Below are 15231 nucleotides of genomic sequence, written 5' to 3'. Positions count from 1 at the left end.
TCAAAAACAGCAGATTACACTTTCTTCTCAAGTGTGCACGGAACATTCTCCAGGATAGATCACATCTTGGGTCGCAAATCAAGCCTTGGTAAATTTAAGAAAATTGAAATCATATCAAGCATCTTTTCTGACCACAATGCTATGAGATTAGAAACCAATTACGGGGAAAAAAATGTAAAAAACACAAACACATGGAGGATAAACAATACGTTACTAAATAACCAAGTTATTATAAGTAACAAGTTACAGTAATCCAGACAGTGTGGTACTGGCACAAAAACACAAATATAGATCAATGGAACAGGATAGGATGCCCAGAGATACGCCCATGCACTTATGGTCACCTTATCTTTGATAAAGGAGGCAAGAGTATACAATGGAGAAAAGACAGCCTCTTCAATAAGTGGTGCTGGGAAAACTGGACAGCTACATGTAAAAGAATGAAATTAGAACACGCCCTAACACCATACACAAAAATAAACTCAAAATGGATTAAAGACCTAAATGTAAGGCCAGACACTCTAAAACTCTTAGAGGAAAACATAGGAAGAACACTTTTTGACATAAATCACAGCAAGGTCTTTTTTGATGCACTTCCTAGAGTAATGGAAATAAAAACAAAAATAAACAAATGGGACCTAATGAAACTTGAAAGCTTTTGCACAGCAAAGGAAACTACAAACAAGGTGAAAAGACAACCCTCAGAATGGGAGAAAATATTTGCAAACGAATCAACGGACAAAGGATTAATCTCCAAAATATATAAACAGCTCATGCAGCTCAATATTAAAAAAACAAACAACCCAATCCAAAAATGGGCAGAAGACCTAAATAGACATTTCTCCAAAGAAGACATACAGATGGCCAAGAAGCACATGAAAAGCTGCTCAACATCACTAATTATTAGAGAAATGCAAGTCAAAACTACAATGAGGTATATCACCTCACACCAGTTAGAATGGGCATCATCAGAAAATCTACAAACAACAAATGCTGGAGAGGGTGTGGAGAAAAGGGAACCCTCTTGCACTGTTGGTGGGAATGTAAATTGGTTCAGCCACTATGGAGAACAGTATGGAGGTTCCTTAAAAAACTAAAAATAGAATTACCATATGACCCAGCAATCCCACTAGAAAACCATAATTCAAATCCCCTGAGAAAACCATAATTCAAAAAGAGTCATGTACCACAGTGTTCATTGCAGCACTGTTTACAATAGCCAGGACATGGAAGCAACCTAAATGCCCATCGACAGATGAATGGATAAAGAAGATGTGGCACATATATACAATGGAATATTACTCAGCCATAAAAAGGAACAAAATTGGGTCATTTGTAGAGACGTGAGTGGAACTAGAGCCTGTCATACAGAGTGAAGTAAGTCAGAGAGAAAAACAAATATCGTATATTAACTCATATATGTGGAACCGAGAAAAATGGTACAGATGAACTGGTTTGCAGGGCAGAAATAGAGACACAGATGTAGAGAGCAAATGTATGGACACCAAGGGGGGAAAGTGGCAGGGGTGGAGGTGGTGGTGGTGGGATGAACTGGGAGATTGGGATGGACATATATACACCAATATGTATAAGGTGGATAACTAATAAGAACCTGGTGTATAAAAAAAATAAATAAAATTTTTTAAAAAATTTATTCTTATTCTTGTACAGATTCTTTCAGCAACCCCAAAGTCCTTTTGAATGGCTGTCTCAGTGATTTCCAAATTCTAGTTGAATCTTTCATTTGATTTAACATACTTGGTACTCTTCTTAATGGGGAACTAATAGAGAAAATAGTCTCGGGACAAATAAGCATTAAAGTCCTGTCTATTTTAGGATACCAGTAACAACGTCCTAAATGAATTGTGTACTCACTAACCTTTGTGGCTTTGCCCCGAGTTATATTTTGAATGGCAGCTCAGGAACCCTTGCTAGCATTTGCAGCTTCAAAGTAATTAACTGCTCTTTCAGCCTGCCTATGTAAATGTCTTAGGACATACTATGAAAGGCCCATTTCATGTCTTGGTTCAAGGAATCTCCTAATGATATAAATTGATGTTAAATCACTATGAGTTGAATCAAAACTATCTAAAGAAATGAAAAGCTAGCACAAAGTTGTAGTTTATAAATAATAAGAACAATATTTTAGTAAATTTGCACTAAATTTATGGTCCCCCAAATAAAATTCATCTTTTAAGTGTCTTATTTAGACTCAGTCTCATGAGATTTCCCCAGCTATTTTAAAAGTCAGTATGACTTACCACACCTTGAATACGTTAAAGAAGAACAAAGATGCCCCAACCCAACAAAAGGAACTTGCGTTGCTGGTTTCTTGTTGGTCTAGGGATCTACCTGGTATCATCGTAGGGGCCAACCTCAGATGGGACCAGCTGTCGTGAGGTCCCCAGCAGCAGGAAACATGACAGGGAGCAACGGGTTATGTCTGCTATGGAACAGACAGGTGCATATGCCAGTAAAAGAATAGCAGGCTTTATTTTACATGCATTTGTGTGAGCTAAATGAGGAGCTAAAAACCCACACCAAAAGGCCCAAACCACCTGCAGAAACATCCTTGAAAAAAATCACTAGGACTTAACATTTTCTCCGATGGAGACTCATTAAATAGAAATACATTATTTCATACAGTTATCTCCTTCCCTAATGTCATGTGTGGTGCCACTCACAGTGACACTGGCACATGGAATGCCTTTATTTGGTGCCTGGAGGGCCATTCAGCTGGCACCTGATATACTGTTGAAAACAAGATTGCCTCTCTCTCTTGCCTCAGACAAAGATCCAGAAAAAGTCAGTCTCAGGTTTTCAACAATGAGAGAGACCTTCCTGGGTTGTAAAGAGTGTTTGCCATTTATTGCTTAGAGTTTTATCAAGCTGGGCATGACTTGTGCTTTGCTTTAGAGCTTTTCTTTCTATTCACTGCTTTAATAAGACTCATTACTGCAAGATCCCTGAACAGTGGCGGTGCTGGACTTTATCACCCCAAGTGCTCACTGCTCCTGGAGCAGAACGAGTCCATTGGGATAGCTTTTGGGGGGAAACGAGTCATCCTGGAAATGCATTTATGATGAGATAAACTGTAATTTCATCCGTGTTTTTCAAGTGATGATATCTTTGGAATACAAATATAAGGAGACTGAATTTAATGATATAACTAATACCTTGGGTGATTTTGAAGACACTTGGGGGTTTTTTTTGGTTTTTTTGTTTTTTACTCTTGACAATGGAGAGACTTCTAGAGCTTAATTACTACCACTTGAGAGAGTTTTCACAAGTTACTTTTAGTGCAAAAAAAAATCCTTTGGTGCCTATGTAGCTGTTCGAGAAAAATGAATTGCGTCCTAAAACAAACTGGGGATGTACCTACCTGAGCAGGCTTAGGTTTTAAGGATGGCTTATTTCACAGATGTGAACACTACGCAAACCTCCCTCAGTATGCTTTTTCGTATTAACCTGCGCAAAACCATTGTCATCAGTTCATTGCTGAAATGTTAATGTCTTCCCTGTTTTAGTAATTGACGTGCGTTTAGCTCTTCTCAAGTGTCTGAAGGATGGCCTCCGGTTTGCCTTTCAGAGCCCCCTGTCCCCATCGCCCCCCCTCAGCTGGCCTCCGTGGGGGCCACCTACCTGTGGATCCAGCTCAACGCCAACTCCATCAATGGCGATGGGCCCATCGTGGCCCGGGAGGTGGAATACTGCACCGCCAGCGGGAGCTGGAGCGACCGGCAGCCAGTGGACTCCACGAGCTACAAGATCGGGCATCTCGACCCGGACACAGAGTATGAGATCAGCGTGCTTCTCACCCGGCCAGGGGAGGGCGGCACCGGTTCTCCTGGGCCCGCTCTCAGAACCAGAACCAAGTGTGCAGGTGAGTCCGGGGATGCTGGGACCGCTTGTCATTGTCTTCTGGGTTTTGACCTGCAACCTCCGTGCAGGTGGCTCACGCTTCCCTCAGCTCTGCTGGGACCCTGTCTGGGTACAAAAGGTCCCTTCACCTGTGGACAGCAACCCAGTAGCCTGTGGACTTCAAACCTCAAGGCTTGATATCTCTCAGGAGGCCTCCGCCCCCTTTTCCCCCGTTCTTAATTTACACCTTTCTAGGAGTATCACCTAATTCTTACGGGAATCATCCGAAAGTTGACAGAAACTGTTTGCTTTAATGATGTCTGCTCATAGGTCAACGCCTCTCATCTGGGTCCCTTTGTTTTTATGTTCCCCGTTGATGTGCTTGTAGCCTCGAGGGCCTTTGGAAGGCTAGATTCCATCTTAGCGATAGCTTTAAAGCTGTGTTTTTATGGACGGATATTGAATGGAGGGGCTGCTTGCCAATGACATGGGGCCCATTTGTAAAATAAGCCAGGGTGATTTGTGGCCTGCACGCCGGCTTTAAATTCTTAGATGATAAAGTTCTAATTGACTGTGCAGAGCCTGCTCTGTGGGTTGATGGAGAGAGAAATGCAGAGTCTTATAAAAATCAGACCCTAAAGAAAGAGCCCGTTAGAGGTTCGAGCGCTGTTTCTGTCTGGCTGCTCTCGGGTCGGAAGTAGAGAGAAATAACAGGTTGGGATACTGAAGTGTTCTTTCATCCTTTAAACGCAGATTCTTGCACTGAATTGAGGGCTGAAAAATTTCTCCAGAAATTTTTATGGAGATAATTGATTCTTCGGGTGGCATTATTTAAGAGGACACTTATCAGTAGGTTTCGTTTCCTCTTAAGTTTTTAAAGTACTCAGAGCGCAGTCTAACCCTGTCTGGTAGGAGAAATGATTAAGCCTTAACAATGGTAACTGCTTCATTCTTTCTTCATAATTTGGCGTGTATGGTTTCGAAAAGCCCAAAGCTCATGGAAAAAAGTTATTTTTGTAAAACTGTTTTTGTTAGAAGAGGGAACAGGACCCTTTCTCTTCTTCGGGTATGTGCTATTGGGCCTGCCTTGTCCACCCAGGTCTGTTTCCCAAGTCCCACGCCCCCACGGTCATATCACGCTCAGCGCAGAGCCTCTGGTCTAAGAACTATGGTGATTCCCACAGCCGCCATGGGCGGTCCAAGGAGAAAGGAGTTTGACAACACTTTCTCTTCCTCACTTCTCTACACCATGTCATCTCCTCTCTCTCTTTAACTGAATAAAATTTCCCTGCCTTTTTTGAAATAATTTATCATCTGTCGTAATGCAAACAATAGCTGTGTAACACTGTATCTATCACTTTACACTATAAGAATTGCTTTCAAATCTGTTATTTATTTTATCACTGCCTCTTGAAGTCTCTGAGGCCAATACTGTGACCCCCTTACTAGGGGCAGGGAAATAGAAACCCCTGTGGTCCTCCACGCATGCTCTGTGAGCAATAAGTTTGTGTTCTTTCACTTCAGCGTTATTTTGAGGAATCCTGTTTGGGGACATGGTGCTAGATCGTCTTCCTTTCTCTCCAAAAGAAGGTTTGAATCCCATTGTCTAGGCTGGAGAAAGGATCCAATCTGTCATTCTAGTCACTGACAACCCCACCTACCTATTGTTTTCAGTTCTGTTCTTTTGTCTTTTCTCCTGGTTTTGTGCCTGTACATTTCAGGTATCAACATGATTATTATCTACATTTCCCCTAAATATAAGGCATGCAGCTCTGTTTTCAAGAAGCCTTTTTGTTACCGCTGCATGAGGTGTAAATGCAGAAACTTTCACAGTAGAATGGCAGTCCTTTTTTAAAACATTAAAACCAATCCTGAATGGATATTTGCATGCCAGCCCTGTGCCTTCGAGGTTTAATCTCACTTAAGCAAGGAAGCCTGATGAGAAAGCAGGCTTTTTCCTCTTACCATTTGTAACCTGCCGTGGACACTGTTGTACACCTGTCCTGCACGGGGGTTGAGCATTTTTGAAAAAGCTGTGGTCGAACAAGTCAATCTTAGGAAATAGAAATATGTTAGGTGAGAGGGTCAAAGCTAGAAATGAGAGGGGGAGATGCTGGGTGGGTGAGGAAAGGGAAGTTGAATGAGCCTTTTACTGTCGGAAGAAATACAGTTTCACCCTTTGCTGAACTGAGACTTTTGAGAAAATCTGCGGAAGAGCTTGTTGACTGCTCAGGTGAGCCGTGTGAAATCGTGGTATGCAAGACGGAATGAAAAGGGGGAAGGTGGCTGCTATACACTCGAGACTGAAAAATGTGCTAATGGTCCCGGCCTCTTCCTCAGATGGTTCGCGAGCGTTTAGGGTTCAGAAAGAGCAAGTCACGGATCTCAAAACCTAAGAGAGACACTGAGCGTTCTGCAAAGCAGATGGAAGATGGAAAATGGCCTTGGCCAGGCATGAACAGTGGGTGAATCTAATAGGGTGACAGGTAGTAGGAATAATTGGGCATCCATCCCGTGTGGTTTAAAAGGCCAAGAATATGTGTCTGGAATTAGAGTAATAAAATTTAGCAGCAGCACATATAAAAAAAGAGATTGAGGATTAGATTTAAATACATATGCATCTACAGTATGGTCCATATTCTGTTAATCACTCTGTAATGCTGTTGCCTCACCACCCCCTCCAAAAAACAAAAACAAAAAACAAACAAACAAAAAACCCTAATATAAGTGTAGGTTGCATTAAGAAAGCAAAGCCTATGTTGTAGGTGGTGATAGTCTTTTTCTACCAGTGCTGGGAAGCCTCCCTATTATTGTCACACTTACTTCTGGTCCCCACATTTTAAGAGAGAAAGCACAGAATAGACTGTGCTCAAGGGAAAGCACCCAGGATAGGAAATGTTCTGGAACTTTGCTCAACCAACGAGGAATGATGGAAGAATTGAGAAAGAGGATGGGGACAAGCAGGGTGTCTGTGCAGATTTGACAAGAGCTAAGTCATGCATAATGAGTTTCCAGTGGCTGGTGGGTTCAGGCAGAACCTGGCGTTGCAGAAGGAGATTCTATACTCACGAGAGGATTGAGCTGGCTGAACCTGAAGGCCTCTTTAACATGAAGAGTCTATGTTCTCTTTCTAATGAAATGATCCAGTGTATATTTCTACCCTGACCGTCTCGGAGTTCACTTCTATTTTATCCTTTTCCAAATTCTCCCTAATCATGCGTATCGAGTGCTCTGCTGGGCAGTGGAGGTCTGTGATGACGTTTGCAAAAATCTGAGCAAACGGGGGAAAACCACTGAGTTTTTCATACAGCTAAACAGGTTAAATTTGAAAGACTGACTCTTATTCTGAGCTTCCCACCTGGTTTTGTGCTAAAATATCACTTTCATGAAATGCCAGTGCCTGAGGATACTGCAGCTGGAGTCAGCAGTTGAGAATTTGGGCTCTGGCACCAGGCTGCCTGCGTTTGAGTCCTGGCTCTGCACGGAGCTAGACATGTGACCTTGGGAAGACTTTGTACATTCTCTGAGTTTCTCGTCTTATCTATGAAACAGCGGTGATAATAATAGTGTTGTATCTCCTAGTGTGGCTGTGAAGCCTGAAGGAGCTAATGTGCATGTAAGGTGCCTAGGACAGAACCTTACACATAACAAGTAGTCAATACAAGTTAACTGCCCGTGGCGAAAAAAAAATTATCGTTTAACATTTTCATTCAAAAGAATTAGATGTTGGCAACCTGATTTTGTTGCCTTAGATTACTTATCTGGTAAATCGAAAATCGGAGGGATACAGTTTTATATTTGGACTCAGAGAATCCCCTGCAGTTGGGCATTGCATCCATGGCAGACGCCATTCTCTGATTCTTTTTCTATCAAATCTGTTTCTTTTGGACAAGCTCTGTTTTCATTTCGGTGCTGCACCCATGGGGCCTGTCCTATCACGCTGGGGTGACACCCACGAAACCGTATTTCATTTCATGCATTGAAATGGAAAGATCACTGTTTATGACCCATCTCTGCGCTCTGGAATTGATTTTCATATGTGGCTTGTAGATGCGATCTCATCACCTGGTCATATTTCTTTCAAGAATCGTACGGGAACACACTGCCAGACCTCTTGCTTCTTATGCTTCTGAAAATTATTTTCAGATATATGCACAGGCTCTTGCACGTGTGACCCTGATCAAATCACTTGGCTTCTCTGATTCTCCAAATAGGGGCCCTCGACACCTGCCCTGATAATATCAAAGGTGTTTTTGAAGATCGGATTAGACATTATCTGTAAAGGTATTTTACACGTGAGAAAAGGCCCTGCCAACATGGGATATTAAAAATGATTATAGTCAGGAGCTACTTTGAAGATTTATACACATATCTACTTATTTTTCAACTTTGCATTTCAGCTATAGTTGGGGAACCTCAGAGAGCTGAAATTATTTCAGTATCCAGTGAAGCAAAATGCAGTTTAGTTTGTGTTTTGTATTATATCTTATATCCTTATAATTATGTGCAGCCTGTATATCACAAGTCATTAACTGGTAGCTACTTGAAAAAGAGAAATGGGTGATGCTGTTAGCTTGATTTTCACAGTGGACTTTTTAAGTGCTTATTTGGGGATATCGCTTTTTATGTATCCTGGTTATTGTTTAACTGTGGTTAAGTGGCTTGCTAATAACTGGCACCAGGAGTTAAAACAGGATGATGGTAAACTAATGACTTAACAATTAAGGTTGGTGAGAGTGAGAAAAAGCTGAACTGAAACGTGTTCTTTAGAATTAATATAACTAAAAATATTTGAAAAAAAGAATGATTGCACTGTTTAAAAATTTTATGCATAAGAAATTTATTAAGCACCCATATTTGTAAGGCACTGTTCCAGGCCCTAAGGGCAGAGCAACAAGACGAGATCTGGCCTTCAGAGCTGATATATTTGGGGGTATTGGAGGGAGGAATTGTACAGGCAATAAATAAATATATGTACATGTTTGTATATGTAAATATATGTATATTACATACACACACATATACAATAAATGCTATGAAGAGAAATAGAGAAAGAGATAGAGAATGGAAAGGTAGGATTTTTTTTATTAGATTATTTTTTATTTCTAATCGTGCTAAAATAACCTAACATAAAATTTACCTTCTTAACCATTTCTAAATGTACGGTTCAGTAGCGTTCCATACACTCAATCAATCTCCAAGACTTTTTCATTTTGCAAAACTGAAACTCCATACCCCTTCCCCCCACGTCCCCCCTGGCAACCCCCATTCTACTTTCTGTCTCTATGAGTTTGATGGCTCGAGGTCCCTCATGTAAGTGGAATCGTTCAGAATTTGTCCTTTTGTGCCTGGCTTATTCACTTAGCGTAATGTCTTCAAGGTTCATCCATATTGTAGCATGTGTGATTGCACCTTTGTAATTACTCTGATAATGTTGTATGGTGTATACTTAGTTTATGGGATTCTTTGTAAACCCCTTTGAGACTTTAAGCAATTGCATTGGTTTTCAATGAATAATTCTCGAAGTTTAAAAACGCTTTATCTTTCTGACTTGTGGAAATCTTGCCTCCTAGAGCAGGTGGTAATGCTGTGTTTCCAGAGAGTTCAAGTATATGCATATAAGTGCTGCATCAGGATGGTATAGCCATCCCATCAGCAGACAGCCTTCTGTTTGTCAAGAATAACGAGTGAGATAAGAAATTAGAGGGTTTTTAAAAATAATGAACCATTCTTTTAAACTAGTAAGGGGGGTACATTTTATATTTGTAGAGAGGTATATATTTGTTCTATATATGCCTATTTAGAACCTTTTCTGTGACTGTAATAAGAACTTCGATTATGTGTTACTTTAAAATGCATTTTTGTTCTACTTGGGATTTGATAAACACAGTTATAGCTACCTTGTCTATCCTACTTGCAGTGACACAAGAGATGGGCCATACTTTTCATCTACTTCAAGTCACTTCACCTTCCATTGCTCTGTGGCCTGTGAGAGAGTGAATTTATGCTCAGCCTATGGTGGTGTACATTTTTGTGCATCTCCTGTTCTTTGCGATGGTGGTTGTACTGCTGCCCTAGAACAAATGTATTTGTGTAGCTCTCTCCTGCCTTTGCCACGTGCTTGGATGGCCGTGGGGAATGTTCCATTGACTACAAGTTAATGTTCCGTGATGTCTCTTACCATATACCCTGAGACCATCTTTAACATGCTTTATGTAGCAACACGCCCTGTGCTACCAGGCCTAGTCTAAATCTCACTAGATTTAGGTAAATATTGGTTTTGGAGTATTAATTCACCATGTTTGCTAAATGTGACACAGGAGTGACTTGTTTTATTTTATTTTTAATTTTTATTGGAGTATAGCTGATTTATAATGTTGTGTTAGTTTCAGGTGTACAGCAAAGTGAATCAGTTATACATATACATATATCCACTCTTTTTTAGATTCTTTTCCCATATAGGCCATACACAGTATTGAGTAGAGTTCCCTGTGCTATATAGTAGGTTCTTATCCGTTATCTATTTTATATATAGTAATGTGTATATGTCAATCCCAATCATTTTAAATACTCTTGAATGGGATTCGCATATGGGAAGTGGAAAGTGATGGGTTTCTTGGCAACAGGGCCTTCCATGAAGCCCAAATTGCGTGATACCTGCATTACACTGAAGGCCGACCTCTCTGTGTCTATTTATTTATTATTCTTAGTTCCTCTTGTGGGGGCAAAAGAGACAATCTGTTTGGGATGGGTCTGATCTGAATTTAAACCCTGTCAAAACTTGATTTGTTTTCTTCCTAAATCAAGGGTAGCCAGATTTGTCTTTTCTGTACAGAACTGTTGCTGGCCTTGTAGTACGTCTTTGGACCCGCACGGATCACCCACAGGCACTGGGGGGCAGGTGGGAGCCCATCTAAGACCTGGCAAAGGCTGAGATTCAGAATGAATACAGGCCAAGACCTCATTGGATGGAACATAATTTATTTTTCATTTAAGTATATTTACCAGGGAAAAAAATTAAAGTGTGGTAATTCTAATTCTAAAAGAGCTCTGCCAAAGGGCAACAGGTTTTTTTTAATGCATTTCCAACATATTAAACCATTGAATGGTTTAATGTGACTTCCCTGGTGGTGCAGTGGTTAGGAATCCACCTGCCAATACAGGGGACACAGGTTCGAGCCCTGGTCCGGGAAGATTCCACGTGCCACAGAGCAACTAAGCCCGTGCGCCACAACTACTGAGGCTGCACTCTAGAGCCAGCGAGCCACAACTACTGAGGCTGAGTGCCACACGTTAAACCGTTTCCAACACATTAAACCATTAAAACCTTTCTTTTTTTTTTAATTTTATTTTATTTATTGTTTTATACAGCAGGTTCTTATTAGTTATCTATTTTATACATATTAGTGTATATATGTCAATCTCAATCTCCCAGTTCATCCTCCCCCCAGACCCTGCTTACCCCCCTTGGTGTCCATACATTTGTAAGAACCTTTCTTAATTATAAACATTAAAAGGATATTAAAAAGTATCTGCCCTGTTAGTCTGCAGATGTAAATACATGGCATTGGGGAGTGCATCGCAATTGGGCAGAGGACAGGTGCAGAGCAGCAACGTGGCACCTTTTTTATTATAATATATTCAGTCCCTGCCTTACAGGCTTTTGTGCCCCAGAGGCTGTAATACCCAAACCTGAAACCCTGCCTTTAAACACTGAGTCAGCACTTTCCCTGTGTCTGAGCCCTAAGGCCATGGTGGGGGAGGAGGGTTAGAACTACTGGAGCAACTCTGTATGAGAAGCTTGGAAAGGCCTCTAGGAAGACCAGACAGATGGAGGTGGTTGCTTTCAGAGTCCTCGTTATCCTGCCTCTGTGACTCTTAAGTGCCCTGGTAGTTCTAGAAGGTGCCAAGCAGGCCCCTTGATGGTGAAGAGTGAGCATTGCTAACAGACTTCTAGGTGTGAGGTTGAAGCCTTTGTAGGCAGCTCCCTGTGTAGCTTTGAATGCCCTGAGGAGGCAAAGAAATTTAAGAGAGAGATCCAGAGATTATCAGTCAGTGGCTGTGGCTTCCCACTGGGCCATTTGACACTGAAAAAAATCACAGAACCCGCCGGGCTGCGTTTTGTGTGTCTTATCAACGAAGGGCTTGACCAAATTCCTGGTTCTAGTGCTCGGATCCCATCAGTCTCTGTCAGAGGGGCTTTACTGTCATAGAGAAACATCCTTGTGGTCAGGATTAGTCCCCTATTAAGTACCGACTCCAGCATGTCGAGTGCGCCTAAAGCCACCAGAAGGCTTAAGGATGCTTCTGCTTCCCACAGCAGTATCTTCTAGAAAGAGGAAGACACCCACTAAATCTTAACCTGGGCAGTTTTTAAAGAGACCCTGGGTCATCTAAATCTTTCCCCAAATCTCTTATATATTAAAAAAAAAAAATTAGTACTGAGAATGATATTTTTAATTTTTATTAGAGCAAATGCCTTAGTTCCTTCAAACTTGTGATTCAGTAGAGTTCTATTTTGTGGTCTCTATGTAAGCATTTCTCATAGACTGGGCCCCTTGCATAATCAATATGCACTGCTTACTTGGGTTTTTTGTTAAGACTCAGGGCATGATTGAACATTCTAAATTGCCTTCATGACTATTTCAGACATATTCAGAGAAGACAGTGTCCATTGGTTAACTTCTTTCACTTTAAAGTCTGCCTGACTTGGGGTGAGTGCTGCTTCTGACACTAACAGCTAAAAAATATCTCAACAAATTACTAAACCTAGGAACCTCAGTTTCTAATAATTCTAGTCTGTTTTCTACCAATACCAGAACCTTCTTCATAGCACTGTTGGGAGAATTAAATGTGCTAAATGCATGAGAAATGGTTAGCAGAGAACTTTGGTCACTCTGAAGTCTGAGTATTGGTTTGGCCAAAAAGTTCGTTCGGGTCTTTACATACTACGTTGAGGAAAACCCAATAGGTCTGCTAGCAAATTCTGATAAAACAAATACACTTCTTGCGACTGAGGATACACACTATTATGGCAAAATCTTCCAATAGGACGTTTAAGCTGGTCAGCTGGGTTTTGGTTGACACACTCATCAAATTGCAGTTTGCTTTAAGTAAAACAAAAAATAGATGTACGTCCTCAAGCTAATGTCAAAAGCTGTTGCAATATTCACTGGAACCTGGGAAAACGGTGCATTTTTGACTCTTTCCCGTGTTGTCGGGAAAAAGCCCAGTGACCTAAAGTCCCTGAAGGGCGGCAAAGAAACAGGATAACTGTGAAGGCTTTATTCACGTGTGAGGCGTCAGTCTGCAGTGGTGGATGTGTTGCCATTATTAGTGACCCGGTGAGTGTTTTTGACACGTTAGCCCTTGGAAGAGCACTGCCCCAGGCCCTAACACCTCTGAGTTTGCTGAGAACACACAAAGCCTGACAAGCACAGTGTGATGAGAGCAGTAAGGCAGGCTCTCACTGTGGTGGAGGCATCCTGGCGGACGTCTTCCCCTTTGCCCGTTTACCTGCAGACATCAGGAAGGTATATAAGACCCTCATGGAATGAGATTGGAGGTGAGGGTCCTGATGCTGTGGATATAAGGGACTGAAGTGTGCACAGGTAAATTCTTCCCCTGTGGACTGCTTCTGAGACAGACCCTACCTGGCTTCTGAGCCCCTGACCCAAGAGCAGAAAGAACTAGTCTCAGTATGGCCTTTGTCTACAGGACATTTCAGGAAAAGCTCACGCACCCTTAACTCGCCAGGTTCGCTCTGGGTTTGTGCCTCAAACGCAGCAAATCCAATTTCACAAATTGGGAAATAGATGGATTTTATCTTTGACCTCATAGGTCCCGTGTGCTTCTATCCATCTTGCCTGGGCAGGCTCAGATTCATCCTCCTCTTATCACACCAGCTCTCAGCTCATTTGTCCTCTTTAATGTGGATGGATAACTCATTGGAACACATTCAGTGGCATTTGGGCTCTGGTTAGAACTTGCCTGCTTCATGTGTAAGGATAATGTCACTCGCGTTGTTAAAAACTAAATTAAAAAGAAGTGAAATAAATGAGAGCTAAAACTTGCAGAGTGATAACAACAGATTATGAAAGCTTGATGATATGTCACAATTTCAGTTTATGAGGGTTAACCACATTCCTGTGTTTGGGTAATATTTTTATAAATTAATTTTAAGAATACAAAGAACCGGTAATTGCATTACCTATTAGAATAAATTTTGAGTGAATAGAAAGCTTTAAAAATGAATAATGCATATAAATGAAATTAAAACTACAAATAGCAGAAATTTTATTAGGAAGTATGGTTATACCTATTATTAAAATAAGAAAGATAATAGAACAGTTTGAGATCAAGATTGCTGATCTTCCATCCATGTTATTACCTTTGTAGAATGAGTAATATAAGTAATATAACTACTCAGGTAAAGTATTTCTATTGACCAAATAGCAGTATTTCTTTCTTACAGATCTAGACAAATGACTATAGACATGGATTTATAGCTGGCATTGAAAACTCTTTCTAGTATATATTAGCAGTAGAAAAGATACAGATATTAACATGTATTTCCATTAGGTGTTATATATTGTTACATATTTACTATTCTTTAGCTAGACTATATTTGTCTTAAGTTGGATCATGAATTCATCATACATAACATTTTATTTGTTAATGTTTGTAGCTTGTTGATGATCTATTTTAATTACTGAATTCGTAGGTACCATATAAGAAGGTAAAAAATATGGAAATATATAGTGAAGAAGGTCATAGATTTCCTCATCTTTCTTGCAGTTCCTTTCTTGGGGGTAATACTTGGGTGTTTATCTTTGCACATCTCTCTATGCCCATTTAGACATATAAATATCAATCTATGTCCCAGGTCTGTTACTTAACTAGTTCTAACAACGCGATATTATATTGTACGTAAGGTTCTGCAGTTTGATTTCACATCAGTCAATACTCTCTGAACATCTCTCTAGTGGCTGGAGTCCAGTGCAATATTTATATATCTTTAACTCACTCTTAGGACTAGCTACTTATTATTATGAAATATGGATACCCTAATTATTCAGCCCTTCCCCCTTTTGATGGATAATCACTGTTGTTTTTTCTATTAAAAAGAATATTTCAGTAAATATCTATAAATGTATCTGCTTTTATTATTTTTTATTTCTATAGGTTACAGTTTTCAGATAGAATTGGTGGGCCAAAGATACATGCATTTAAGATTTTTAGTAGAGGTCACATTACTTTCCAGAAGGTTCTAGCAAGTTAAACTCCATCAGCAAAGTGTGAGAATGTTAGTTTCTAGACATGCTTTTGAGATTGCGTATTAATGATCTTTTACAATTTATCAATTTACCA

At 40.5% G+C, this 15231-nt stretch overlaps 1 protein-coding gene across 6 annotated transcripts in view; it reads left to right on the top strand.

The window, feature by feature from the left end:
• Positions 1–15231, top strand: part of PTPRM (protein tyrosine phosphatase receptor type M) — a 749712-nt gene that overhangs the window by 329792 nt on the left and 404689 nt on the right. For all 6 annotated transcript variants that reach the window (XM_036823982.1, XM_036823981.1, XM_036823980.1 and 3 more), the window contains exon 7: positions 3590–3883. In XM_036823982.1, the coding sequence (XP_036679877.1) occupies positions 3590–3883 (294 nt within the window). The remainder of the gene's footprint in view (positions 1–3589; positions 3884–15231) is intronic.

Source organism: Balaenoptera musculus, chromosome 14, assembly GCF_009873245.2.
Source record: "Balaenoptera musculus isolate JJ_BM4_2016_0621 chromosome 14, mBalMus1.pri.v3, whole genome shotgun sequence".
In the NCBI taxonomy this organism is placed as follows: Eukaryota; Metazoa; Chordata; class Mammalia; order Artiodactyla; family Balaenopteridae; genus Balaenoptera; species Balaenoptera musculus.
The sequence above is the reverse complement of the archived record's forward strand: the minus strand, read 5'-3'. Positions and strand labels throughout refer to the sequence as shown.